At 37.9% G+C, this 26768-nt stretch overlaps 1 protein-coding gene across 2 annotated transcripts in view; it reads left to right on the top strand.

Annotated features, from left to right (window-relative positions):
* LAMA1 (laminin subunit alpha 1) overlaps positions 1-26768 on the top strand; it is a 105936-nt gene that overhangs the window by 14699 nt on the left and 64469 nt on the right. For both annotated transcript variants that reach the window (XM_065832299.2, XM_071804237.1), the window contains exons 2-9: positions 6411-6581; positions 6925-7037; positions 15649-15891; positions 19917-20096; positions 22945-23034; positions 23504-23621; positions 24699-24877; positions 26313-26418. In XM_065832299.2, coding sequence (XP_065688371.1) covers positions 6411-6581; positions 6925-7037; positions 15649-15891; positions 19917-20096; positions 22945-23034; positions 23504-23621; positions 24699-24877; positions 26313-26418 — 1200 coding nt within the window. The remainder of the gene's footprint in view (positions 1-6410; positions 6582-6924; positions 7038-15648; positions 15892-19916; positions 20097-22944; positions 23035-23503; positions 23622-24698; positions 24878-26312; positions 26419-26768) is intronic.

Raw genomic sequence — 26768 nt, 5'->3', positions numbered from 1 at the left:
TGACAGAACAACTAAACCAAATCTGTGCTATTGAGAACTGCCTGAGAATGTTATAAAGAATGTGACCACAACTTTTGCAGTGTAATACTATTACATATTTTATACATTCTAATACTCTGTGACATTTTATTACATTTTGTCCTTAGCTCTTGTTTTTTTCCTGAAGTGCATCAAACTGTTCTGAACAACTGTTACTGTATCCTCTGTAAATGTTTTCAGTAAATCAAGAATCTATTGCTGGTAATCAGACTTCAGCATTGCCTGCTTGTTATGAACCGCGGATTGCTTTAACATTTTTAAAAACGCTAACTTGCAAATGAGATTAGACCCTTTAAAGTATTTCTGTGTTCTGAGAAATGACACAACAAAAAGCTCATTGTTACCACACACATGAACTCTTTACATTTTTTAAGTCACATCTACTTTGTTCACTTGCAAATTCCTGCGTTATTACCCTCAGCACAAAGAAGCCAAAATATCTGGGGGAAAATCAGGCTGTTGCTTTTCTGAATGCCTCAGCGGAATTGCTCACTGAAGTCTAACTGGGAGTCCTCCTTGTGTGCGCTGATGAACAATTCAGAAAACATTGTCACCTGTGGACTCAGCTCTAGGCTTGCTTCACAAAATCTTTTGTCTTCATTTCCCATCAGTTTCTGTCTTCTGATTTCATTAAAAAAAAAATCCAAAACACCTCCTTAATTCATTCAGCTTTCAGGGGATATCAGACTGAGATTAGTGAATCTGAATTCAGTGACCTGTTTGAGAGGGAAATCAAAGGGAATTCAGAGGGAAACTGTCTTAAAAGTGGCATTCCTGTAAGAAGTTTTACCATCCTCCCTGTGGTGATCAGGATACCAAAAACTAATATCATCTTTGTGTTTGTTGAACATACTTGCTGGCATAGCAAAGCCTATGTAAAGCAGAATTCTCGTATGTATTCTTGTGTTTGTAAAAGGAATTAATTTAATCAGCTGTGCCTCTGCCAGGAAGTTTGTTATTCTGAAGGGTGTTCCCCTTTCTCTACATGCCATCTGTAAAAAGTAAAGAGGGACAGTTTCACCTTGCCTGCCAGTCACATTGTGAGAATCCATGCAGTCAAACATGGTAAAAAACAGAGAATGCATGGATCTTGCTGAAGTGCACAAAACCACTTTTCCTCCACCTGAAACAAAACAGTTATGAAAGACTATTAATTTCCTGACTTAAATCATTAATTGGGAATGGAATTAGGGCTTCATTCAGATCTCATGGTACAGAATATAGCTGGGGGTCCTAGAATGAGAATACTTTAAAAAAATACTTTATAAAGATAAGTGAGGTAAAATATATGTCTAAAAGGCCTTTGATAAATAAAGAAGGATCATACCTGCACGTGGTTTCCATGTTTCCATTAATGATATGTTATGTGCTGTGGTCTGCACATGTAGAGTAAGTTTAATGTCTTCAGAGTGCACCAATGCTGTATGTGGGAAGGCTATCTGAGTTAGATGGAATGTTGAACAACACTGTGCAAATACTATGAAGTTGCTGCTTATGTGCAGTGAATCAGGTGTATCCAGAATGTATCGACAGATGTGCATTCGTTACAGTAAAGCTGCCAAATATGCATCCAGTTGGAGTTGTCAGAACTCCAGAAACATCCCAGATCCTTAAAATTCTTCTTAGAGGAAACTTCTGGGTTGCTTGGTAGGCTATACCTATAACAAAATCAATTGACTTAAAAAAAGAACCCCTTATAAAACCACAAAGAATTAAATTGAGTCTCCAGGGAAGATGGCGGCACTTATCTTTACCAACAAGGAGCTTGTGAGAACTTCTCTAGAGCCTGGATTCAGGTAGAATAATTCCTGAAGAAGTGTAGGCCATATAATCAGGCATAAGCTTCACAACAGAGGAGTAGTTCTCCTGGTTGCGAACATCTTTTACTTATGCAATGATGTATCTCAGTCCATGACAACTTTGTGTGAACTGTCAGCGCTTTGGATCTACCTCAACAAGCTGCATGTTCCAGCTGTCCTCATTCATTCTGAAAGATTAGAGTCAATAGGTATATTGAAGCACGTAAAACAGAAGTTGGCTGCCTCATCTACCTAAAAACTCTTGTCTGTCTTCCCTGGCATACTGCATGTTGGCCACCTCTTCAGCCATCATTCAAATACATTACAACTGACTTTATAATGAACAAGTCTTCTGCCTGACTTTTGGTGAAATATTAATGCAATGCGTACAACAAATCCATCTAACCTTTGGTTTCTTTCATCTTGTTATTTCTTTAAGAATCAGACATTGTAGAGTGTGAACAGGGCAAACTGCTATATCCACTTTGCAGACCAACTTGTTAGTGATTTGATTCCATCTGGTTTCTTTGAGCTTGGGGATTTCCCTGTAGGAAATGTCTGAATGATACAATTCTGACAGTGCCCACTCAGGTTTCAGTTTCTCTGTAGTGAGTTTTAGTTGTGCATCTGGCTAAAACCAAGTCCTTACAAATGAGAGCAACTTGCTTGAACCTCTAATGAAAACATGGTGTTCTGCTTTTGTGCAGAGCTGTAGTGAACTACTTGTTATTCTTTTTCAAAGTCAAATTAGCATCTGTACACTACTCATTTTCTGGCATTGGGTAGTGTGTAAATCTCTGGTTTGGGGCAAATGGGCAGCTGAGTAGCTGGAAAAAAAATCAAGGAGTTTACCTTCCTCTGAAAAGACCAACAGTTAGAAAAAGATTAGTTTAATTTAAAAATTCTTCTGGCTTTTCTCAGGACCGCCACAATCTCTTGCAAAATGCTGAACAGTAATTACCAGGGATGGGCTTGATGGTGGAAAGATGAAGTAGCAAGTACTTTTGTGCAAAGCTGGCTGCAAGGTATTTTAACAAATGGAATCTAGTCAATCAAACTAGATTTGCCAGCTGAGAAGTCTACTACTGAACTCTCTACAGATCCTTATGGAGATCTATCAAGACTCATTCAAAGCCTCTTTGCTCCAATAGCCTAATGTGATAATGGAGCCTGACAGTTCAACAGTGGAAACAGTGAGGATTTTGTATGTAGCACTTGCCTTCCTTTCTAGTGGAAATATGTGTGATAAAGCTAATTCAATCATATAACAAACTATAAAAGTTACATCAATGTCTTTAAGAATGCAAATATCTTTTGCTAGAAGTTCAGTTCAATGATACATGGTATCTTCTGCCAGAAGTTTGTCTGTTATGGCCACTTGGATTTTATAGCAGGATGTGATGACAGTAACCTTTTTATCTGTAAATGGCTCATTTAAGTGGTGATTCTGTGTTGCTCATTTTTATCATACCTACCTCTTCTTAAGAGAGGTAAAAATATGATTTACCAGATTATTTTATTTTTCTCCTTGGTGTATTGTGGTGGTTTGTTTGGTTTTTTTATTGTTGTCATAGTTTGTTTTTGTTTGTGTTTTTCATTTGTTTTTTTTTTGTTTGGTCGAAGAGTTATTGAATACACAATTTTGAGTACTCAGCTTTTTTAAATGAAAGGTTTTGCTTAAGAACATGCTGAATGATTGAAGAGGAGCAATGTTCTATAAAGATGCAACTCATTACATTTGCCTCTATTTTGTTTATCACAGATACTTACTATTTCTTATTAAAACTGCTCCTACACTAATCCCAGTCTTCACTAAAATCAGTGGCTGCACCTCTGCAGATGACCATAAAATTTGATTGCATTAAAGAGAACTGGAGGTGAATATAGTCAGGTAGGATTGGAAGAGATGCAGTACCTTCTAGGATGAAGCTAACAAGCTCTTTTTTTTTTTTTTTTTTTTTTTTTTTTTTTTGAATCTGGGGCAAAACTCCAGTGCAACTCGGACTGAAATGTTCTTTCTTCTAATCTTGATGGGATCCAGAAGACTCATCATGAGATCTTAATGTTACTATACCTGTTATTATTTTCATTATCAGTCAGTGAATTTATTAGAAGTCAGTGAGATGCTTGATGATGAGCGGACAAAAAGGCTGAGCCAGGGTGACTTGAGCTTGGGGTTTTGGAATGCAGCTTGGCCAGTACAGTGCTTGCCATCAGCTCTTTTGCTTCAGAGCTTCGCTATTCCTTTGGCACAAGTCCATTGCCTGGAGGTCACTGTAGGCAAATTAATGTCACTGTAACAAATGACCCTGGAAAGAAATGGTAGGGGCTACTGTATAACATGAGTGGAGGTAATGAATGACCTGGGAAATAATGGATAGCTCTGGAAGACTGAATGATCGACACCTACGAGAACAGAAGTGAATACTGATTACAGAAGGTTTTATATGACTGCAGGTAATATAAAATAGGGTACCCTCTTCAACCATTAAGCTTTCTTACCCAATAGAAAAATGGAGGGCAGCATTTCTGCTGTGCCTTCAACTTAAGATCTGGAGCAATACTCCATACTACATAAGGTGAGAGCAGGCTGTGCAGAAAGCATGTTAATGCAGAAGAGCCTTGCCAAAGTGGTCAATGGGAACCCTTCAGCATCATCATCTGCATCAGATTTAGTTATAATGAAAACAAGACATCTGACCTAGTCTGGATTTAACTTAAATGAAGTCATTATTCAGAAAAATAAAAAGTGCCATCTCCCTCCTGTCAAGTTTTGAGTATCATGCAATTGAAAACACACTGTTTGTTATTCATACTGTGGTGCAGAGCTGTAGGATTTAGCCACATTTTCAATAGCTGAAGTCAAGGTTTAAATAGCACTGAAACTTTTCTTGAGGCTTTTCAGGGTAATTAAATTACTGGGCAGACAAAAACACTTTTAAATTGAAGGAATATTGAATTTTGCCTGGTTGAGATGAACAGCTAAGAAAAACAAAGTATTAAAATTACATTTTTTTGTGATTTATGTTATAGATTAACAAAGTAAAAGAATCCACATGGGTTTACTAGTGGAAAAGTCATATATTTCTACAAAAATGCCTGTGTTTTTTTTATATTCAGAATTCATTATAATAGAAGAAAAATATTAAAAACCCTCTCAGATACGTGATTTTAATACCTCACTATTGCAACAGCAACACTTGTTGCAGCACTGTTAATATGCCATAGCAAGGCTCTAGCTTTTATTTCAGCCCATTGTATTTAATCTCTAAAGACAGGATTCTTTTTTGCAAAATGGTTTCTCTTTTTCAGAGTTGCTTCTCAGTTAGAAATGGACTATCTCTGTTGTACTGTGACGCAAGGGAATGGCAGGAAGATGTGCCAGGCGAGGTTCAGGTTGGACATTAGGAAAAGGTTCTTCACCCAGAGGGTGGTTGGAGCACTGGAACAGGCTCCCCAGGGAGGTATCACGGCCTCAAGCCTGACAGTGTTCAAGAAGAGACTGGACAACACCCTCAGACAGATGGTGTGAACTGGGGTTGTCCTGTGCAGGGACAGGAGATGGATGCTATGATCCTTGTGGGTCTCTTCTAACTCAGGATATTCTATGATTGTATGTACTGCTGAAGAACTAAAATCTTTGCAGCTCAGGAGGGAAGGCTGGAAACTTGATAACAACGTGCTGAGAAGCTGTGCTTAACTTCTTTCTATCACATGCAGTATTCTTTGAATTTTATTTGTAGCCATCAAGCCGAAGTAAAACTTAATTCCTTTTGGAACATACTAAGGATTCCCAGTCCAGTAACAGTAATCTTGAAATGCTTGCTTTGTTGTTTCATTATTCTGGTGCACAAGAGCAACACCATTTGAACGTTCAGTGAAGTATTTGTGTAAACATTAATGAGTGGGAAGCAAAACATCCCTTAGACTTTACACAGGCTGTAGAAAAGCCTGGAGCAAAGATCTAAAGTGCAGTCTCCAAAATGCCTGGAGCATGTTGTTGAAGGTGGCATGGCTGCTGTGGAAAACTCTGATTAAATGCCATTTTCCACACCAGCGGGTGTGCGCTGTACAGTTCCTTCTGGCTTCTGTCAGCGGGCCAGTTGTCCTCCTGGTTTTGATCAATTCACAATGTGAAGAGAAGGTTTAGTAACTGGAAGAGTTATTTTACTAGCTCACGTGTTCCTCAACAATAAAGCACCCAAAGGCGGAGTGAAATAACAAGGTTGTAGCTATAGCTGGAGACCATTTCTGCTATGGCATCACTGAGGCAGGGGCTGTGGGTGCTGGGGGGCTGAAATGGGGTCCTGGGCTGTGGGCAGGGTGGGGGAACCAGAGGCAGTGGGCAGGGATGGACAGGGCTGCGTTGTCTCAGGGCTGTGACAATTGTGTGCTGCTGTCAGTATAGTATGAAAACCTTTTTGCAAAATAAATTTGTTTTGCTGTATTTTTGTGTATCTCTGACTAGGCTGGAAGCTTGTTATTAAACCCTGTATGTTCGGAGACTTTTCTTGTACATGTCTGTATTTTGCTTGCCTTACAATGTGACTAATAATTGTTACTTCATTCAAGGCCTGTTCCCTGCCATTTTGAACCTGGCCAGCAACGCTCACATCTCCACCAATGCCACCTGTGGGGAAAAGGGACCAGAGATGTTCTGCAAACTGGTGGAGCACGTCCCGGGGCGGCCCCTGCGCAACGCACAGTGCCGGGTCTGTGACCAGCACAGTGCCAATCCCAAAGGCAAGTGTTATCTGATTTTGGTTTAGTTTCATTGTCTGTGTCATTCTTTTTGACCTTTTTCTATGAATACAGGGTGCTTTGGGGTCGAATACCTTTTACTGTTAGTCTCTCTACTACATGAGTGAAACTAACTTTGAGCAAGGGGTTGACAGAAAGTGTGGGCACCATAAGCCACTGTTAAGCACCATGGAGTCCGATGACAGCCTTTTTGTGTGGGGGCAGATTTCAGCTTTTACTTTATGCCAAGAAGAATTGTGCTCAGTGTGAAATAAACGTGCTGGGTCAGAGAAAATGCAGAGAGATATATTTTCAAGAGATTTTGAATTTTTTTGCTTTAAAACAGAGCAGCACCCTATTTCCAGTGCAATCGATGGTACCAATAACTGGTGGCAAAGTCCCAGCATTCAGAATGGGAGGCAATACCACTGGGTCACCATCACCTTGGATTTAAGGCAGGTAAGTAATGTTTAGGTGAGTGTCATTTATTGTATGTAAGATAGAAGCCAATGCAATTAATGGCAGTTGTTCTGTGTGTAGATGGTGGGATATTTAGCAGTTTGCCATTTAGTAGCACATAGTTAAAACATGGAAAGTTAAAGCTAGTATGACTTTAAACAAATGTGGTTTTCAATTGTTCTGGAATATCTTGGAGATTTCATTCCTATCAGACTAGAGTGGAAGTGACTATGATTGTAAGCAAATATGTGGCTGGCTACTGTGTTTCATTCATGGCACAGTAACAGTTGCATATGTGTGGATGAGAGTATTTACACAGTCATTCCTTCTATTTTGCTAACCTTCCTTTGCCTGACCCTGCTGTCTTTTCCCCAGCAGTCCTCTGATATTTTCCTCCACCTTGGATTTCATGCAGGTTATTTGAAGTCTGGGTTATCACAGACTTATTTTCAAGCAGAAAACAGTGTTTTCAGGGTATTGTCATAAGTGCAGATTTTACATGTGAGGATGCATCTGTTTTTGTTTGACTATAACTATCAGCCTGTCACTAGATGATGGCACTGTTTCTTAGTAAAGGAGTAACTAATTTGGAGTAGGACATGATAGAAACATTTGACATTTACTATAAGAAAACAAGAGCACAATATGCTTCCAAATATGAACTCTTTTGATCCATAGGAGGGGAGAAAGCTAAGTGCCTAGAGGATTGTTGTATTCACATCAATTGTCTCACAGCTGATCTCATGTTAAACTCTTCTGTTTGAATTTCTCAGTATTTTTGCATATTTTTGTTAAACATGTGAACGTGTTAATGCAATGTAATGATCAGATTTCAGTGTAAAGTGTCAGAAAGTTAAATTGCATGATCTCCAGAACCCTGGAAACATGGACTTTTCTCAGTTGAGGCATATACTTCAGGACTAGAAAGCAAAACACACATAAAATGAGACAAAGTTAGTGTTGCTGAAAGAAAAGTTGATTTGCCACTTTCTGTGCTTCTCTTCTGGCTGATTCTGATCACCATCGTGTTGGAAGGAGCACTGATAAGAAATCTTGTATATTATATCTTCTATGAACATTTGCTGTCGGTTGTTCTGAAGAGCTAGGGATTAAATCACTGCAGCAGTGATTTTTGACTCTGGGGAAGCTGGAACTCTCTGGGCAGAAGAGGATTTCTCTGTTTTGACACTTTATGGCAAAGCTTGGAGGGATTCATCATCGTTAGTCAGGCGGCTTCTAAACTGTAGAGAGCATTTGCTAATTTGTCTGTTAGTTGTGGAGGAATCAGAAGTCTCCTACCCTGCTCCAAGAAAGAACAAAATCATTTCTGAAGAAAATGTGTTTTTCTTGGCTTTTTGTTGTTGTTTTGCTTTGAACAGATCTACGTGTTGGGCTGTCTGTTTGAAAATCTTAGCTCAACAATCCATTATTAATATGAGGCTGCTTCCAAACTCTGGAAGCTTTGTTACTAAGATATGTGTACTTGGGGTGTACAGTTGATAACAAGCTTTTCCAAGATCTCTAGATCCCGCTTGAAAGTTATTTTAAAGATTAAAACAGAAGGTTTAACTTTGTTTTAAATTGAAGCATAGTTTAAACAACTGTCTAGTTTGCTCTTTAATTAGAAAGCAGAACTGTTAGGAAAATAATCACAGGGTATCTTTTGTCAGTGACAGGAGGTTTGAATTGATTGGACTTTATTGTTGTTTGAGGAGTTGACTTTGTGTTTGGTTTGTAAATGGACAAACAGGAAGAAAAAATGAAGGAGGAGAGAATGCCTTAGTTTTTATCCTCCTAGAACATTTTTGCTTTGGAAATAGACCAGCTGAGCTGCCCTCTAAATCTTTTCTTCTCTAGCCTTAGTGTTGTTGATGTTTCACCAAATACATAGATTTCCTCTCCTGACCCACGCTCAGTTTAACTAATTTGATATGAAAAGTTTCCCCCAAGGGGCCTTTCTTCTGTGTTCTCCTTTGAGAGTTTGAGAGAGAAAGAAGGCATCTAGGGCTATGCAAACTGAATGTAAATTACTGCTCTGTGAGAAAGGATTTGGTTAATGGAAATTGCTTGAAGTCAATAAATTATTAGAGCCAACTTGGTGTGCTTACTTTAAGCGAGTCAGCACAAGTAAAGAGTAACAAAAGAAAAGTGTATGAAGAACCTTATTGATTTTAGTAACTGTTCACTCCATGAATTTGCTTAAGAATGAATTAAAATACTCTTCTAGGACCTTTAAAAGTATTCTTGAAAGTCAGTACCTGTAATTATATGTGTTGCAGCAAATCTTTAGCATAGGTACTTTTTATTACATTTCAAGCTGTGTAGATTAAATATGTCAAGTAGTGTATTAAAGTAAATATGTCCTCTAACTTTCCCTGACAACCTTTTGTGATGTGAAGAATGACAATCTGGGCTTTTTTTTTTTTTTTGAGTAAATACTGGAAGTTCTATCAGTAAGAGGAATTAATTGTTTCTTGGGATTGTTACCAATGTACATCTGGGAGATATAATCCAGCAGTTGGATTGGTGAGGACTGGAACATGGCCTTGGCTGGCAAATATGGGGAATATTCCCTTAGCTGGTGAAAACTGACTCCACTCCAATTTACCCTAGGTGAAGTTTCTGGATAAAATCTGTGGCCTGTATTTGGCTGTATTCATAGCTTGGCTCAAAAGTCAGAGGGAGCAGAGGATATTCTTTCAACTAATATTCTGCCTTGCACTTAGTTTATTTAGTCTAAACCAGATGGATGGAAGAGCAGTTGGATGGAATCTTAAGAGGGCTGGCTAGTAAAATCAGTATTGAAACTGCATTTTGTAAGGGTACCCAATGGGTATGTCATGATTTTTTTTTTTAGCTTACATGCATCGTAACAACTAAGTACATGTATTCTGTTGTGCCTGTCAGTCTTTCCAGGACCCAAATATATGATAGTCTTTCTTTTCCACTTCCCGCTGCCTTTTCCATTAAATGTGTGACAAAGATTCAGAACTAGGGAAAGAGTAGTTTAGCAATGAGGTGTAGTATTGATGTACAAGATACCAAAATTTGATTTATGACCTTGCAGATCCTCCACTGGCAATTCTATAGAAACAGAATGCACAGCAGGAGTTCTAGATAAAAATGTCATTTTGCCTGAATTTGGCTCCTCTGAACAGCTGCTTTGTGAAATTATAGTGAATTATAATAAATGCTGAATATTATAAATGTCAGCAGTTTGCTTGGACCAACTGTAAAATATTTATCTGCCACACCATTAAATTAAGACTATATTCCTCAGTTTTATTACCATGCTTCAGACTTTAAAGGTATTTAAGGGTGCTTCGTATTAGGTGTAGCAGAAAGGCACAATGTATGACAAAGTTCTTGAACTGTAAAGCAAGACCAGTTGTTCTTGGAGAGCTGAGAAAACACTTCTGATTAAGTTGTAGCTCATTAATATTTTGTGAGTACCGGATTACCACTCAGAGTAATTTGTAGTTTCTGCTATTAAAGAAGTAAAAAATAATGTAAATATTATAATATAATTTGTACAGAGCTTTTGTCTTGAAATCAACAGGCAAGAAGAGATTTCTGTAAGGAAAAATGCCTTGCTGATGTAAAGAGATACTATTCTTTTGACTTCACTGGACCAGTGCTAATTTATTGTATGTGACAAACTTCCTTAAAAGCCTTTAATGGCTCTGTAAAACTTATGATGCAAGATTCAGTGCTCATCTCTGCTGTCTTACAATACGCTTCTCGAGTAAAATGAATTTTTCTTCTATTCCAAAACAATGGTCACACAAAAATAATGAAAATCTTAGAGAAAAGATAATTCAGGAAACTAGAAATTCTACTGGGTTTAGTTTATTTTTGACTTCTAACATTACAGGTTCCTCGGAGGAAAGTGTTGCAAGCAATTGCTAGGCCTCACAGTCTCTATCCCTTTAAGAAACAATTCTGTGAACAATATAGGCTGATATTCAGAATATCCCTTCATGTAGTCTTCTACTCAGTTTGCACAGATTAATTTTAGGCTTTTTGGACAGTAAAATGAAATCCGAGAGAAAGAGGCTTTTCTGTTAACCAGGTTTATATGTGTTGGCAACACTGAACAGAATGGATTTTCCAGTTTTGCTTAAAATGTGGAGTAATGTTAGTTGTAGTAAACATTTTCAACTCAGTACTTGTCACGCTATTTTGAAAAGCATATTTAGCTGTTCTTTCAATTCCCTTTCTGCAGTCATCCTGAAGGAAATATTTAGCTGAATTTAGAAAACCAGGAGGACCTAGTCTGCCAAGACCCTTGCATTCCTCCAGGCTTATTCATTTTGCAGTCTTCTGCATTATACAGTTCACATTATGCCTGTGTGATTTCAGTAAGGGGTGCAATAGAACACTGAAAGTGATCCTGAGGCCCTAAAATCATATCCTCCTTTCAGCTTTTTTCAAGGTTAGGTAGAGTTTAGATTTGAATTGGGGTGTAGATTTGAAGTAGCAGTTGGTACCTCAGTTCTTACTAGGTTAAACCTTTCCGAAATTTAGGAAAAAGTGTTGTGACTCACCTTTCTCTTTAACTTTTCACTTTTGAAGCCTGGGGCTCAAATACTCATAGATATGAAAAGATGAAATCTTACCTTATTGTTACTTCCTTTTGTGCAAATTGGAAAGTATAACTGGGAGTTTTAATCCAAAAAGACTACTAGGATAACTGTGCTTGCCAGGGCATGTATCTGTGTGGACTGCAGAGCACTGACCACGCTCCTTGGAAATGGGGATTTGTGGCTAGTGTCTGCTATGGGGCCACTGATAGCTGAGTTTACAGTCTTGAGCCAAAAAAAAGGGCAAAATTTCCTGATGAACTGAGAGAAGGGTTCATTTATAAATCTGTTTCAAGAATAATGTACTTGGTGTTGCTGGATCTGCATTCAGGGAAACAAGGTCATCAGAAAGGCTAAATAAAGCACAAGTGCCTTGTTACTTTGGCATTGCTGCTGCAAAGAAGAGGTTCTTCAGTACAAGTTTATTTGGCTGGTCTTTACAGTTGAGACTGAAATGCCTGTAAAATGACACTTTTAATCTATGGCTGCTTGGGAATTACTAACTTGCTTTGGCTTGTCCTTTTTACCCTTGTAGCTCAATAAGGAAATGAGTTCTAGGGAAGCTATACAGTCAAACTGAAGTGCACAAATCATTAGCTCTAGCCACATAGCTCTAGTTTATCACATGGCTGGTTGGTGGACACTGAAAGGATATGGAAGTGTTAAGAAACTGCCTTTGGTCGTGTTCAAACCTGAGGAACTTATACAAAGAAAAATGTGTAAAGAAGTGCTCTGACGATGTGGAAAATCAGCCTGTGTTACATGGAGTTCCTAGTTCTGATCGATTTTTGAGTTGCAGAGGCTGTGAGGTCTGCAAAGCCCTTATCTGCAGACGTTCCTTAAAACATCTTCATCTGCAAACACTGGGAACACCTTAATTCCTTCCTCCAGATTCATTCCCTTGTTGGGGATTTTAATCCCTGAAGGATGTAACTCCTACTGATAGGTTCTCTTGTGACTTCTTGACTCCAGGAGCATTTACACAAAATCCTTTTATTTCTGTGTTTAATGTGTATTATTTCAAGGGCTGACAAATTCTCCTGGTGTTGCTGATATTCATTATCCTGTGGAGTATATATATATATATATATATATATATATATATATATATATATATATATACCTATGAAGTATTTTTCTGTGTGTGTATGGAAGAGACTTGAGAGAATCTGGGAGAAAAGACAATGGTTTTCTACACTGTGCATACTTTAAAGGTTTATAGAACCATTCACTCATTTTTGAATGCCTCCTTTGGTTTCATAGTGTCAGATATCTTAATTTCAGCTGTTGGTAAACTGTAGGCGTTCAGGAAAAATCAAACCCTTGATGTCTTGAGTATCAAACATGGCTATTTTTCTGGAAAAAATGATGATTTGAAAACAATTTATTCAGTTTTGCATTGGATATATGCACAGTTGCTGTGAAAATTTTTATCTTACTAGCTTTTCACTTTGTCCTCACCAAGAAACTTGATATTTAAAATAAATTTAACTTGCATTGTTAAAAATCTTTTATTTCTGCAGCAGTGGCAGCAGTTAGCTTGTGATGAAGGGTAGCTCATTGTTACTAGTTGGAGCTGGATTTAAAACTAGCTACATCAGCTGCAGACTATAATGGGTCTTGAAAAATCTCAATGTAATCAAAAGTAGATCATTTGTTGTTCAGCCGACTGTGTAATAAGTAGGGAAGTAGTTTAGTTGATGACAGCAAGCAGAGAGGAAAAATATATAAATAAAACATATCTAAAAGTTTTTGAGGAAAAATTTCTACCATGACATTGGAAGAAAATTGGGGATCCAGTTTTGCATCTTTTATGCATTTGAGGGAGATAATTGACTTCAAAGGCACTTGGAGACACAGAGCAGTTACTAAGCTCAGTCAATAAAACTTCCCTAGTTCTAATAGTTTTCTGCAGTTCTGTGATGGAGAAAACAATCACACAAGTGATGCTTGTCACATACAAGTGTCTTCAGGTTAGGGGTACTGAAATGACAATACCCCAGATTCTGCTTATGCATGACTCAGTGTGAAACAGGTGTATAACTCAGCTACTGCATCAAGGAAATCCAGGTTTGTATTTAGGGAATACAGTTGCTTGAATTGGATTCTGCCTGAATTCTGTTATTTTTCCTTTAAAAGCATGTGTTTTAGCATTTTTTGTCAGTTGGAGCTTGTTAACATGATGTTGTATTTAAAAGCGGCTCTTCTCTTCATGAAAGCTGGATTGTAATTCCTGGCATTCAATTTACTTTGATCAAATTTTAAGATTGTGTTGAATAACAGAGGATTCACAGATCCCAGAGAATTAATTTTTCTACAGCTGTAAGTCTGTGACCAAACAGTGAGCTGGCTTCTTTTTTTGTTTACATTGCTGAAATGCTCTGTTTGTGTAAATTTTCATGTTTATTGGAACAACTGGAAATATTCTGTTTGAATGTGCTCTATGTCTCAAAGGATAAAACTGGAGTGCCTGAAAAGAAAATCAGACCAAGTGTGTATCATGTTTTAAGTTACATCTGATTTTAATCAAAACTGTGAGTTTGACTTTTTTGAGGTATTAGATCTAGTAAGTCGGAATTTGAAGATAAGTATCACCAATTTTTTTTGTTTTCATGTCTGCAAGATCTCCTAAGCAAATCTCTGTTCATGTAAAGAATGTTTTATTTAAGAAGTACTTTCCTGAGTTGCACACACAATGCACTTACTATTTATCTCTGTGTGTTTATTTCCCCATTTGACAAAATCAAAATTTGCTTTTGTGTCAAGTACTCTTCTTGCTCTGGCTTTAATCTGTATTGCACCAAAAAAAATTGAATTGAAAATGTCTGAAAACTGATTGTGGCCAAATTGGAGCTCAACAAATTAAAACTGCACATGGAGACGGGAATTCTGATGACTATACCAACCAACCAGGCAGTCTGCTCATGTGAGAGTACAGGCCTCTGAACTGGTTGAATAACACGGCATTTTTCTTTCATCTAAATGTGACTTGATACTATACTGCATGTAGAACATAAACTCCTATTAAGAAGTCTTATCAATTTGCAAAGACAGCCTTTCTCAGTGAAGTGATGTAGTGGGTATTAGGTAAAGAAGAACAGAGTAGCTTTGCATTAAGTGCACTTTAGTGTTAGTCTCTAACGCTGTAGCTAGTTGGGGGCCAGTGCAGGTTATCTAGCTGCCATGACAAGGTGATTTAGAAGGTGATGTTAGCTTAATTACGGCCTTGCCTACTTACAGAAGTGCTGAACAGTGCTGTTGTGTGGATGAAGATTTCACTTTAGACTCAGGATTGTTAAATAGTCAAGATAGCTGTGTAGCTTAGAGAGTGTACATCTTAGAAGAGCTACTGTTCTTAAATAAGGTTATCATGCTTATATTTGCCACATTAATCTTATTGATCTCTGTGTTTTCAGCACGGTCTGTAAATAGTCTTCTGCTTAAATAAGTTTAACACAGAATGAAAATGGAATGCACAGAGATTTTTAATATAGGCTGTAAAAAGCTTGTCAGAAATGCTGTTACTGAGAGGATTAAACTCCCATCTAAAATGTGAAACAAAGAGTTGTTTGGGCTGCAGCTGTTTTGCAAAAAAAAAAAAAACAAAACAAAAAAAACCACCACCCACTTCTTTGAAGCCCTCAGTTGTTCAGAAAAGATAAATAGCACATTTCCCATAGAAAGAATGTTATACCCAGGTGATCCTGAAATGTACCATGTAGATATAGATTTCAGCTATTATGTTAATACAGGATGATGCACTGAGTACATTTGATCTTTGTTTTAGTCACATAAACATTTTCTTGTAATGTTCAGACTTTTGACAAAAATGATGCATATTTCTATTAGTGAAAGGTTAGACTGGCCTTATCAAGAGTTTGTGCAAAAATTTTAGCCAGAGTCACTGCACAAAATTTTACCCTCTCCTCATGTGAACAATATACTGCTTTTAAAATTTTAGTACCCAGTTGGCCTCTAGTGGTCTTTTACAGCATAATTGTTTAATTTTTATTCTTGCATTTTTTTAGATCTTTCAAGTTGCATATGTCATTATCAAAGCTGCTAATGCTCCGCGACCTGGAAACTGGATTTTGGAACGTTCCATAGATGGCACAGAGTTCAAACCATGGCAGTACTATGCAATTAGTGATACCGAATGTTTAACTCGTTATAATATTACACCAAGAATTGGGCCACCAACTTACAAGAGAGATGATGAAGTGATCTGTACCTCCTATTATTCCAGACTAGTTCCCCTGGAGCATGGAGAGGTATGTTTGTTTCTGCACTTGCGGTTTGTGGGTAAGGACATGGACTGATAGCAATTTGAGAATGTTTGGATTACAGTTAGAGTTCATCACCCTCAGCCCTACCAGATGATCTGTTACTCTTCTTTAATGATACTGTCTTTACATCATGTACCAGTATAGCAAACTTTTAAATGTTGGGATGAAACATGTCCTTGGCTCTGTGTATTCCTGCTACTAAAGTCTTTGTTCTCTCTCTGTGCATAATTTAATGGTAGCTATTAGCTGTGAATTATTAGTTGCTTTATCCTGAAAGTCTACAACAGAGGCTCTATGTTTTGCCAGGTTTTTCATTTAATAAAGAAGAACCCTGTGTTTGGAACACCTGGTTGTCTGAGATAAAGCTACAAACATTGTTGAAGTGCTCAGCACAGCTGGAACTCCTAAACAAGCCTTGGCATTGTTTCAGGGATGTAGCATAATTAAAAGAGCTACGAGTTGTGCAGCCTCACTGTTGATTGTTCTTTCTTTTAACAAACTCTATTCATGGTACTTGTGTAATTTATTATGTAGAGGCAGCCAGATAATGAAATGATACATTAAAAACAGCAGTTATTCTATTGTGAGTGCTATAATGTAAGTGTGTGATAATAAATGCAGTGTTATCCCATGGAGAATGTTTCTAACTCTTGTCTTAATAGAAGCCAATATGTTTTTATTTCCTGGTTAAAAAAAAAAAAACAAACAAAAAAAACAACAAAACTGGAGTGTATGCAACTAAGGGCTGTCAAAATTCTTCACATAAACTTGAAACTTTGTTTCAGGAAGAAAAAAAAAACAATGAAATTCAGTAACATTAAGTCACATTGACTTTAATCAAGTGTTTTTTGCAGTGACATAAGCACATACCTCACGGATCAGATGGAGCAGACAAACTTAACCTGTCTCTCCACACAATTAACCAGAAAACCCCTTATGTTGACTCTGTACAAGCAGTGCCTCATGTGATGTATGTCTGATTTGCCATACAACTCCAAACACAGGAATGCCAGAGATTCTGTTTAGTGGCATTTTTTTCTCATTTATTTTCCCTGATGCACACAGAATTAATTGGGTGATACTATCCAGAAGGTACCTTTCTTTTTGTAGTGCAGTAACATAAAAATACAACACAAGAACATAATAATTACAAAATTAAATGGCTGTGTACTACATAAAAGCTGTCATTCACAAAGAGACAGGCTGCTCCTTCTTAGCTGAAAAGACAGACAGATAGGAGTATTCCCTGCACAGAATATCTCACAACCTGTACTAGTCAATCTCAGCACCTGTTTGAAAATACCTATATTTACTGCTTTGGAACGGGTTCTGACCAACCTATTGAACTTAAATATGGGGCTGTAGGAAGTCCTGCAGACCAGCAGATGTCTACAAGCACTTGCTTTGTATCCAGAATTTGTTAGTATCTCAATGTTCTGCAGTCAGCTTGTAGAGCTCTGATGTGAAAGAACTGGGGTGGTAAAAGGACCACATGTCTAAAAGTGGATGTCACTTAGCTGCTGCTAGATCTTTCACAGGTTTGAAGAGGTATAGCTACTCTACTGTAAGCTCTGTTTACCTGATTTATACTGCTTGAATATCTGCTTCCAGAAATTAACGTAATGAAGTCAGGGTTCATGATAAATTCCAAGACTTAAACTACAGTTGTTTGGAAATGGTCTTGAATTATGGAGGACAAGTAAACTGAAAACATATAGTACAAATATATTTCAATGTATCTAAGTCATATATAAGCAATGTATTGGCCAAATATAGCAGTGTACATGGAGAACGATTCCTTTTCTTCCTTAGTATCTACCTGTACTATTTCTTCCTTTTCCTACCAGGGAAGATGTTTTGTCTCTACAGAAGTTATAGCATCTTATTACAGAATTTCTACTGATCAAGCCAGTAGGTAGCTTTCAAGTTAAAATGTGAATAATGTTTCACGTTTCATCACTTGAAGGAGCTATTAATGAGCAGAGAGAATATGTATTACTGGAGAATTAGGCAGGAGAGGTTATGTAAAATGAGATGGCATTTGTCACACAGGAGGTAAGGCCAGTTGGTTGTAATAGGCCTTTTTGGATCTTTACATTTCTGGAGTCTAAGTGATAAAATGGGAACACAACATGCTGGAACTCACAATGCCATGGCTGAGTCCTCTTCTCTGGTGTGGAAATCGAAAGATTGCACTGAGCCCAGCAAACTTTGCATCTGCAGTTAAGGGTAGATGAGAGCAGGATATGGTGCTCCATGCTAGAGTTGAGCTCCTCTATATTGAGTATATATGTATTTTTTTTCAGTGGAAGCAGTGCAGTAATATTTGGCTAAAAACTCTGTCTTACAATTCACAGATGAAAACATGACTTTTGAATTGATATATCAAAATCAGTTTGCCTATAGAGAACAGACTGAGATGAGGTGGGCATGTTCAGTCTTCAGTTGCATAAAACATTGGTACAAGGAGGAATAATCTGTTCTGCATGTCTGTGACAGGATGGAGAATGTGGTCTGAAACTGCAACAAGGAAAGCATGGCTTATGAAGAGTATTTCTAACAATAAAGCCAGAAAGGGCTGTAATAGATTGCCTTGAAGGATTGTAGAGTCACAACCACAGTGGTCTTCAAGAACAGATTGGTCAAGTATCTAACAAGTCTAGTAAAACCTACTTTGGGGTAGGAAATGGACTGGAAGAATTCTTTGTGTTTCTGTGAGAACTGAGTATTATCTAAGTTGGTGTTAATTTGCAGGATTGGACCTGGGAAAAGTTTTTAGGTTTCATAACAGTTATTCTGCAGTTGGAAAATGGATGATGGTTAGTTTCTGAATGGGTTATCACAGAAGTGGAATTCTTTGGACACAGTATATTAGAATAGTTAGGAGAAATGGTGGTAAGTCTATAAATGGCAAAATTATAATGTTTGAAGTGTGAACTCCATTACTGGTCTCTGGATGTCTTTGAAAAAACACAGTTGCTGTCTAGGAAGCCCCTAGCTCCACTGCAGAAATAATATCTTTTTTTTAAAAAAAAAGGTAGCAAAAAATCTTTAATATTTGAAATATTTTGAGAGGAAAGATTTGACAGTACTGGACAAGCTTGAAACTATAAATTCAGGAGTAGTATATGAGAAAAAAATTACTCTTCATAGATGAGGATGTGTCATGCACTCTAAAATGTGGCTGACAAGCCCAAAGCTTGACTTCTTCTTTGTTGTGGACACCAGGTGAACTGTTTAAAATTTGTGGCCTGTAAGAGCTCATTTTTCAGTTTCTTCCATTAAACAGAGCAGGCACTACATGGTGATATGAGACTAAATCCTTGTGTGTCCTTAAATTGCTTTGGAAAGAGTGGGGGGGCTGTTGCCAGACTAAGTTGTGCAGCCCGATACCAAGAGCTGTTTTAGTGGGGCCGATTAGGACTGCGCAAGAAAGATGAAGGCCAGGTGGGTTGTTTTCTGGTGGCAGCGCATTGCTTTCAGTTGTCATCTGTGTGGTGACTTCTGACTGCACTGTCATACCACTGGGTATTCCTTGCTGATTGGGCAGCCCTGTCCTGGCAAGACATGGGATTAATGAACCTAGATGGGGCATGTGTGCCATATTATGTTTTATAATATCTTTCCAAATTACAGAGGAGAAATCTGTAAGGACAATGTTATGCTTATGACCAGCATAATCCTCTCAATAAGGGAGAGAAAGGAAGGCCAGGGAAGCTAAAGACTACCTTGTGTTACTGCGTTTCTCCTTATGCTGTCTCCAGAGAAGTCCAGGAGACCTGAGACTATAGTGAGAGTGTTGGTTTCAGAGCCGTGTGAGTCAGGAATTCTACCTGCAGGTAAAGGATGGGGAAGAAAAAGGAATTTGGGGTAGTTTAACATCTTACCATCCTGAGTTGTTAGAAAACAAGCTTAAGTTTTTTTTTTTTTTTGTAATTCTCACACTAATATGTCTGTTGTTGTGAACGAATTGCAGTTATGTTTATCATTAAACCAGTCGCTCTTTCTAGATTCACACGTCACTGATCAACGGTAGGCCTAGTGCTGATGATCCTTCACAAAAGCTTTTGGAGTTTACGTCTGCACGATACATCCGCCTACGACTGCAGCGTATTAGAACTCTTAACGCCGATCTCATGACTCTCAGCCATAATGATCCTAAAGAACTGGACCCCATTGTTACCAGAAGGGTAAGCTCACTCTTCATAAATTATATTCAGTATGATTTGATGGCAGAGTCTTTTCATATCTATTTGAGGAGGAAGTACTTGATCCTTGCCATTCACAAATAGACTTATTTTGATAGATTGTTAAACAATTCTTGCCTTAGATATTATAAACAACAGTACCTTATCAGAAACAACTTTGAAAAAGTACTTTTTAGAAATAGTTTACTTATTTGCTTTTTGTTTTATTTGTTTGTGAAAATAATTTATGCTAGGAACAGTGTTTATGATGCTTAATCAGGAAAGTAAAAAATATGGTTTTGGGGATAGAAATGTCACTTGAGCTTGCTCTTTATGCAACTGCAGTACCTCTTCTGGTCTCTTAGGGCTTTCAGGACCAGGTGCTCTGACTCAAAATTAATTATTTTAAAACCTTGCCATTGTGAATTTTGATGTCTGAGAGTTTTCTTATTTTTTTTGAAGGTTGTTGTAATAAATTGCTTTAAAGCCCATTAATTACTAACAATGCAAGACACTTGGATAGAATTCTGGAGAGCATTAACTGATCTTTACACATTTGATATTTAAACTGGGGAAACTGAGTTACCAAGCACTTAGGCTGCCTTCTTCAAGCTCTTGGAGAAATTCAGTGTTGGAGCCCTTAATAACAGTACCTACCGTGACTAACTTTTCTGCAGTATTTGCTTTGTATTTTGCCATTTTGACCCTCCCTTAATTTGCCTGAGACCCATAGGTTTGGAAATCAGTGGCTTCAATTTTTTCCATGAAGGCAGGCTTTCCAATGAGGACAGAAGGATCCCTTGTAGCTATTTGCCTTGAGTGTCCTGAGGCAACTCCTTGTGCAGGAACAGAGCCCTTGCAGTTGGTGTCTTCTCTGATACAGGCAATCCTTGTGCATTGACACTGCTTCTGTGAGGTCAGGCTGGATAGCTGGGTACAGAAGGGAGAAAGGAGCTTTGATTTGGTCCAGAGTTTGGGCATTTTCAGGGCAGCCCCACTCTTACGGCAGTCATGGAGATGCCCATTCAGCTGCAGCATTTCTAAAGCATAAAATCTGGATGTTCTACTTGTTCTGTCTGCCCCATATGGGAATTTATAGTGTGGAGAATGCAAGCACAGAGTATTGGACTGCTGCTCCAGCTGTGCCTTGTTGACCATAGGGAAATGGTTAATGCACAACCTAAGCAGGTGAGATGTTCCCATGGAGCAGGCTAGTTGACATTTAGGTCTGTTGATAGTACTGTAATACCAAGAAATACACCCCAAAAAGAAAGGCCCAACATGGAAGCATGCAAACATACAGCTGGGAAACAAGGGTGTTGAAGGTTTGTAACATACACAGTTGTGCAGTCTGGGGCTTAATACTACCCTACCTAGCACTGCTTAGTACAGTTTTGCATGAGTAACGACACATCTTCATTGTCACAAGACATGGATTTTATTGGGCAGAGTTCCCAAATCCTGATGTCTCACCTTATGTCTCACTGTGCAACCAACTACAAGCAAGGTAGTAACTTCCAGCTTACTGGATTGTGTTTTTATTGTTTTTGAAGACTTCGCATTCAGTAATTGATACCAATTGTTTTCATTTCTGGTACATAGTCTTGTAAAAGGGCTGATACAGAACTTTAAAGTGTTCAACAGCACCTTTACTTTTGTATGTTATTTATTTATTTCTGCCTGTAGCATTCAGTTAGCATTGCACTCTCCTTCAGCCTCAAGCTGCACACAGCTGTTGTGAGCCATGCACTGTGAGTCTTGAGAAAACAAGATGAAGGAGATGAAGCAGGGAATGCAGTGAGAAATACAGCTCTGGTTTTGTCCTACTTTTCTGAGTCTGGACCTCCTTCTCTGTAGTGAAGGACTTACTCTTCATGATAAGTCACTGAATGCTTTTTGTCATTCAAGCCCATAACATTAAAAAAAACCCTGAATATAATAAAAGATTTTAAAACATAAAAAATTAAGTATGAAATCAAAGAGGTTAGTGTGCTTCAGCTCCAGGATCCTTCAAAGAGGCAACAGTCCAGGAGTCAGCAGGTCTGACCACCCACAGCCACCTCCTCCTCGTGCACCAGATGACTATAGGGTTGTTAGGTCTGAGAGTCTTGAACTCGTTCCTTAGAAGTATCCTCAAAAAGTGCTTCTTTTTCATTCCCCCTAGTACATACTTGCCAGGATACAAACAGGCCAACCGTGTTGATACTGCAGCTGTAACTGAACCCAGATGGTCATTTCCTGCCTCTTCCCTGCCTTGAAAATTAAATCCTTTCCTTATGTATGTTGCTTTTGCTCACCACCTGGCAATACTAATGGATTGTACTCTGCTGCATCGCCAAGTTTTAAGCTAGGAATTTGGATAGAATAATACACTGCCTACACACTAGTCGTAAAGAGCGGGTCTGGAAGAAAGTGTGCAAACTGGTTTTAAGGGAGGGCAGAGTTCCTGTTTTAAGAAAGCATACTCTTGCTCCCCAGACTGAAATTAAAATATAGCAATTTGTTATGTTTCATGGCTCCTTACAGGTTAAAAAAAGGATTTGTTTTCTTTTACAAGTAGATTTTGGCTGAGTTCATATTTGGTGGTCTTTCCTTAAGCTGAGAAATCATGCATACTTATTTAAAGTTAAAAGTAAGTTATTGTTTTGTACTAATGAGGAAAAGTATGGGAGGGAAAAAAAAGTCACAAAATGGAAGGATTCTCCATGTGGCAAAAATTCAAAGCCTCTTTATTTTCTTGTCATTTTTCAGGTCATGGAATAGTTGAAGGCTAGTATTCTATTTTCCAGAGTAGGGGGAAGATCTAAATACATGTAAATGTCATTCATTCATCCTTTTTTGACTTTTGTAGTACTATTATTCAATAAAGGACATCTCTGTTGGTGGCATGTGTATTTGTTATGGCCATGCTCGAAGCTGCCCTCTGGATGAAATCACAAAGGTATTTAATCTCATTGATTTATTTTCACAACAACATTTCCAATTAAAAAAAAGAAAAGTACTTTGCCTAAAGAGAATAAGGAGGAGGAGACTGAAAGAGATCTTTTAAGATAAGGTGCACAAAAATTATTTGCTGTAATTTTCTTCCTTTTCTGTGTAAGCATATCTGGGTCTCTGCTAATGTAACTTTCGTGAAGTAAACTCTTTTTGATTAGCATTTCATTGAAACAATTCCAGGAGTACAAGAAGAAACAGACCCTCTTGCAACAACAGGGGATTTGTCCCTCCTGTTCTAGAAAAGCTATTCCCAAATAGTCGATATAGCATGGTTGAACAGTCTAATACTAATTGTGGGGTGTTTGTGGGTTTTGACATTTTTTGGAGTAAGTCTGATATCAGGCAGACTTTTGGCAACATTGATTAAATTATCCATTTAAAAATACTTCAAGAAAGCAATCTTGAATTCTTAGAAATTGCAGTGCCAATGTGAACACAACACATGTGGAGAGAGCTGTAACAAGTGCTGTCCAGGCTACCACCAGAAACCGTGGAGACCAGGAACCATTTCTGCTGGGAACAAATGTGAGAGTAAGTGTGCACAGAGGTTCAGAAAGTTTAATAAAGGCTTGTCATATTGTTTGCGGTTGCTTTTCATACAGATCTGAACTAATTTCCAGGGAATATCCTCAAGCTAGTAACTGTCTTCATGGGATTGTTTAGAGGCAAAGGACCTGTTTCTAATAACCATTAAGATGTTTTTAAGTATTCTATCCAGTGTGACTCCATAGCTAGTGGAGTTGTCATGTACTAAAGCATTCAGAGTGTCTTTTTCAAAGAGAGTTGGAGATTTGTTATCCTCTTGTGAAAACTAGCATATTTGCATCAATTGCTTTGTTAGCTACTTAAAAATGCAAATTTCTTATATTGATCATAATTTTTGTCAGATAAACAGCTTTGTTCTGATAATACAAGTTTTGAAAGAAAACACTTATTGACCAATTACATTTCAGATTGTCTGACAGATTGATGTAAGCTGTGCTAGTACAACTGAATGTGTTGCTGCAGCCACTTAGTGCATTTTTGCTCTTCATGTTGCTTATGCATAACACAAGCTGCAGACAATTAAACTATTAGATAAAATTTACAGTTGTGAATGCAAAAGTAGTCTTTTTAGTTGAAGTCTTCATACAAGTCGTAATGTCACTCTTCAGAAAGTTGGTGTTTGACTGTTTGCACCGAAGTATCCTCTGAGCTAAATCAAATTTATGCTTGTATGTTGACTGCTCAGACTTCTGTCTATAATACAAGTAAGAGAAGAATGATGCAGATTTTTTTCTGTGATGCAGAGGCCAGAAGCTATTGGTAATAGTACACATGACTGTTGACATGGGTCCTGACAGGGTTGTCTCAGTGGGATATACAGGATACTGTTAAAAACAGTGCTATTAAAGCGGTGACAGGGGTTTTGAAATGTGCTTACCTGCTAAGAAATACAGTGTATCCAGACTGCTGAAGCACACAGCACGGTTAAAGATAAAAAAGCATGCTCATGAGATGAATTGATATGCTCTTCTACTTACATTTTCCGTTTCGAAAAATGTCAGTTTTATAGGAACTGTTATACGGTGTACATAAAACAAAGGATTTATTTTTTATTCTTCTCAGAGTGCAACTGTCATAACAAAGCAGAAGATTGTTACTATGATCAGAGTATTGCAGATCAGAAAAGGAGCATGAATATTCATGGCCAGTATTCAGGAGGTGGCGTTTGTTTAAACTGTACTCAACATACTACTGGGATCAACTGTGAAATGTGTGATGATGGATTTTTTAGACCACAGAAAGTAAGAAAATACTATTATAAAGTTTTGGTGAATTACAACATATGATGTGTATTTCAGCTCATTGTAATTTTTATATACATATATATGTATCAGTTGCAGAATAGTTAGAAACTATAGTGTGGTTTTTTTTTTTAATAGATGATACCACAAAAACTTTCAGAGAAAAACAAAATGCTTGTCCAGTTGTGTAGGAGGGCAGGCCAAGCTGTTGGAGAAGAAAAGAATTAAGTGTAGATGAAACTTGGAGTGCTAGTGTGGAAATGTAGATGTTCTGATAGGAAACTCATTTCTCCTGCACATAAAGCTCTAAAAAGTGCCAGTGTTGAAGTTTCAGTGTCTTCAATAATGCAAAAAGTGTGTAACATCCTATATTTACCCATTTCAAGCAGTGTTAAAAAGGACCATTACATGGTTTGAAGATCAGACTCTTTGTCTCATGAGGTGTTGCAACAAATATTCTTCTTCTTTCCATGATTATTGAAGAACATGTGTTTTCTGAGCCTGTGTACTTTCCAGTTACTTAGCAAGTGGCACTCTTTGGAAACATGACCTAAAATCCACAAAAGACATTTGTTAAGATGTGACCAACAGAGTGAAACATGAACTTCCTGTCCTCTGTATAATGAGACATACTGAAGGTCTTGCTTTGGCGTGCTCATGCATATTTTGGAAAAACCCATGCTTTAGAAATCCAGCATAAATTGGTGCAAAGAGCAAGATGAGTCTGTACGAGTATGGTTAGACAGCAGGTATAGCTCAGCCCAAGAAGTAAACCAGCGTTGGAGGTTGTATGATGTAAGAAGCATTGAAGTCTTCAATCCACTCCTAGCAAATACATTTGTATCTAGAGATCATTACTGATTTGCTTTACATCTGAAGCACCTCAAAGGAAAATCTTCCCTGAAAGAAAAATAAAATCCTTGCCATATGAATTGCATTGTCTTATATTTCAAAGATATATAGATCGTAAAGTTAAGAATGAATCTTCATGAGTTGATAGTCTGTCCTGGTTTTGAACGTAGAGCCAAGGATTTCTTTCATTTCCTTCCTCTTTGAACCAGAGTGTCTTTGCAAAAAACATCCAGTCTTGTCTTAGACATTTCCACAATTTTTTGGCAAACCGTCACAGTGGTTAATTGCTGTTATATTAAAAAAATGTCTATTTAAGCTGAGTGTGTTGATCTTCAGCTTCCATCTATTAGCAGTTACTACACCTTTGTCTGTGCTATTGAAGACCAAGTTTTCTTCGTGTATTCCTACAATCCCCTGATCCTCTGTTTGCTAAAATTAAAATAGTCCCTTGATCTACTACTGCATATTAGCTTTTCCAGTCTTCGTTTGTATTAGTTCTGGTGATCCCAGACAAGAAACAGATGCAACTTTACTTTTTGCAGCTAACAATTTGAGAATTTGACTGAGAACATTTGCTTTGTAGGTTTCTCCCTATGAGGATCACCCCTGCTATCCCTGTGGCTGCGACCCATTTGGCTCCCTGAGTTCTGTCTGTGTTAAAGATGAGCAGCATTCTGACTCGCAGCGTGGTAAGACAGCAGGAAGCGCCTTTTCCCTAAACTTCAAATCTGGCTATATTTCTGGATGTTGAGGGAGCACTATCTACTTGTGAATGGCTGCTATTAAGGTAGCACTTCAGAACAATGGTAAATATTTAGGAAGGAGAGATGAGGCACAACATATATACATTTAGGATTTTAAGGTATGTCAGGTGCCTGAATGTGTTCTTGTATGGGCATGGTGGGCTCTGACTAGATAAAACAACGGGAAGGATTAAGATCTAACGCTGTTCATGAATGCTGTTACAGATGTCATGGAATCCATTTTGCTGCAGTTTCTGTGCATGTGGCACTCTAAACATGAAAAATAGATGGCAAGA

This window comes from Patagioenas fasciata, chromosome 2, assembly GCF_037038585.1.
Source record: "Patagioenas fasciata isolate bPatFas1 chromosome 2, bPatFas1.hap1, whole genome shotgun sequence".
NCBI classification, from domain to species: Eukaryota; Metazoa; Chordata; class Aves; order Columbiformes; family Columbidae; genus Patagioenas; species Patagioenas fasciata.
Note: the sequence above shows the minus strand (reverse complement) of the source record. Positions and strands in the feature narration are given on the sequence as shown.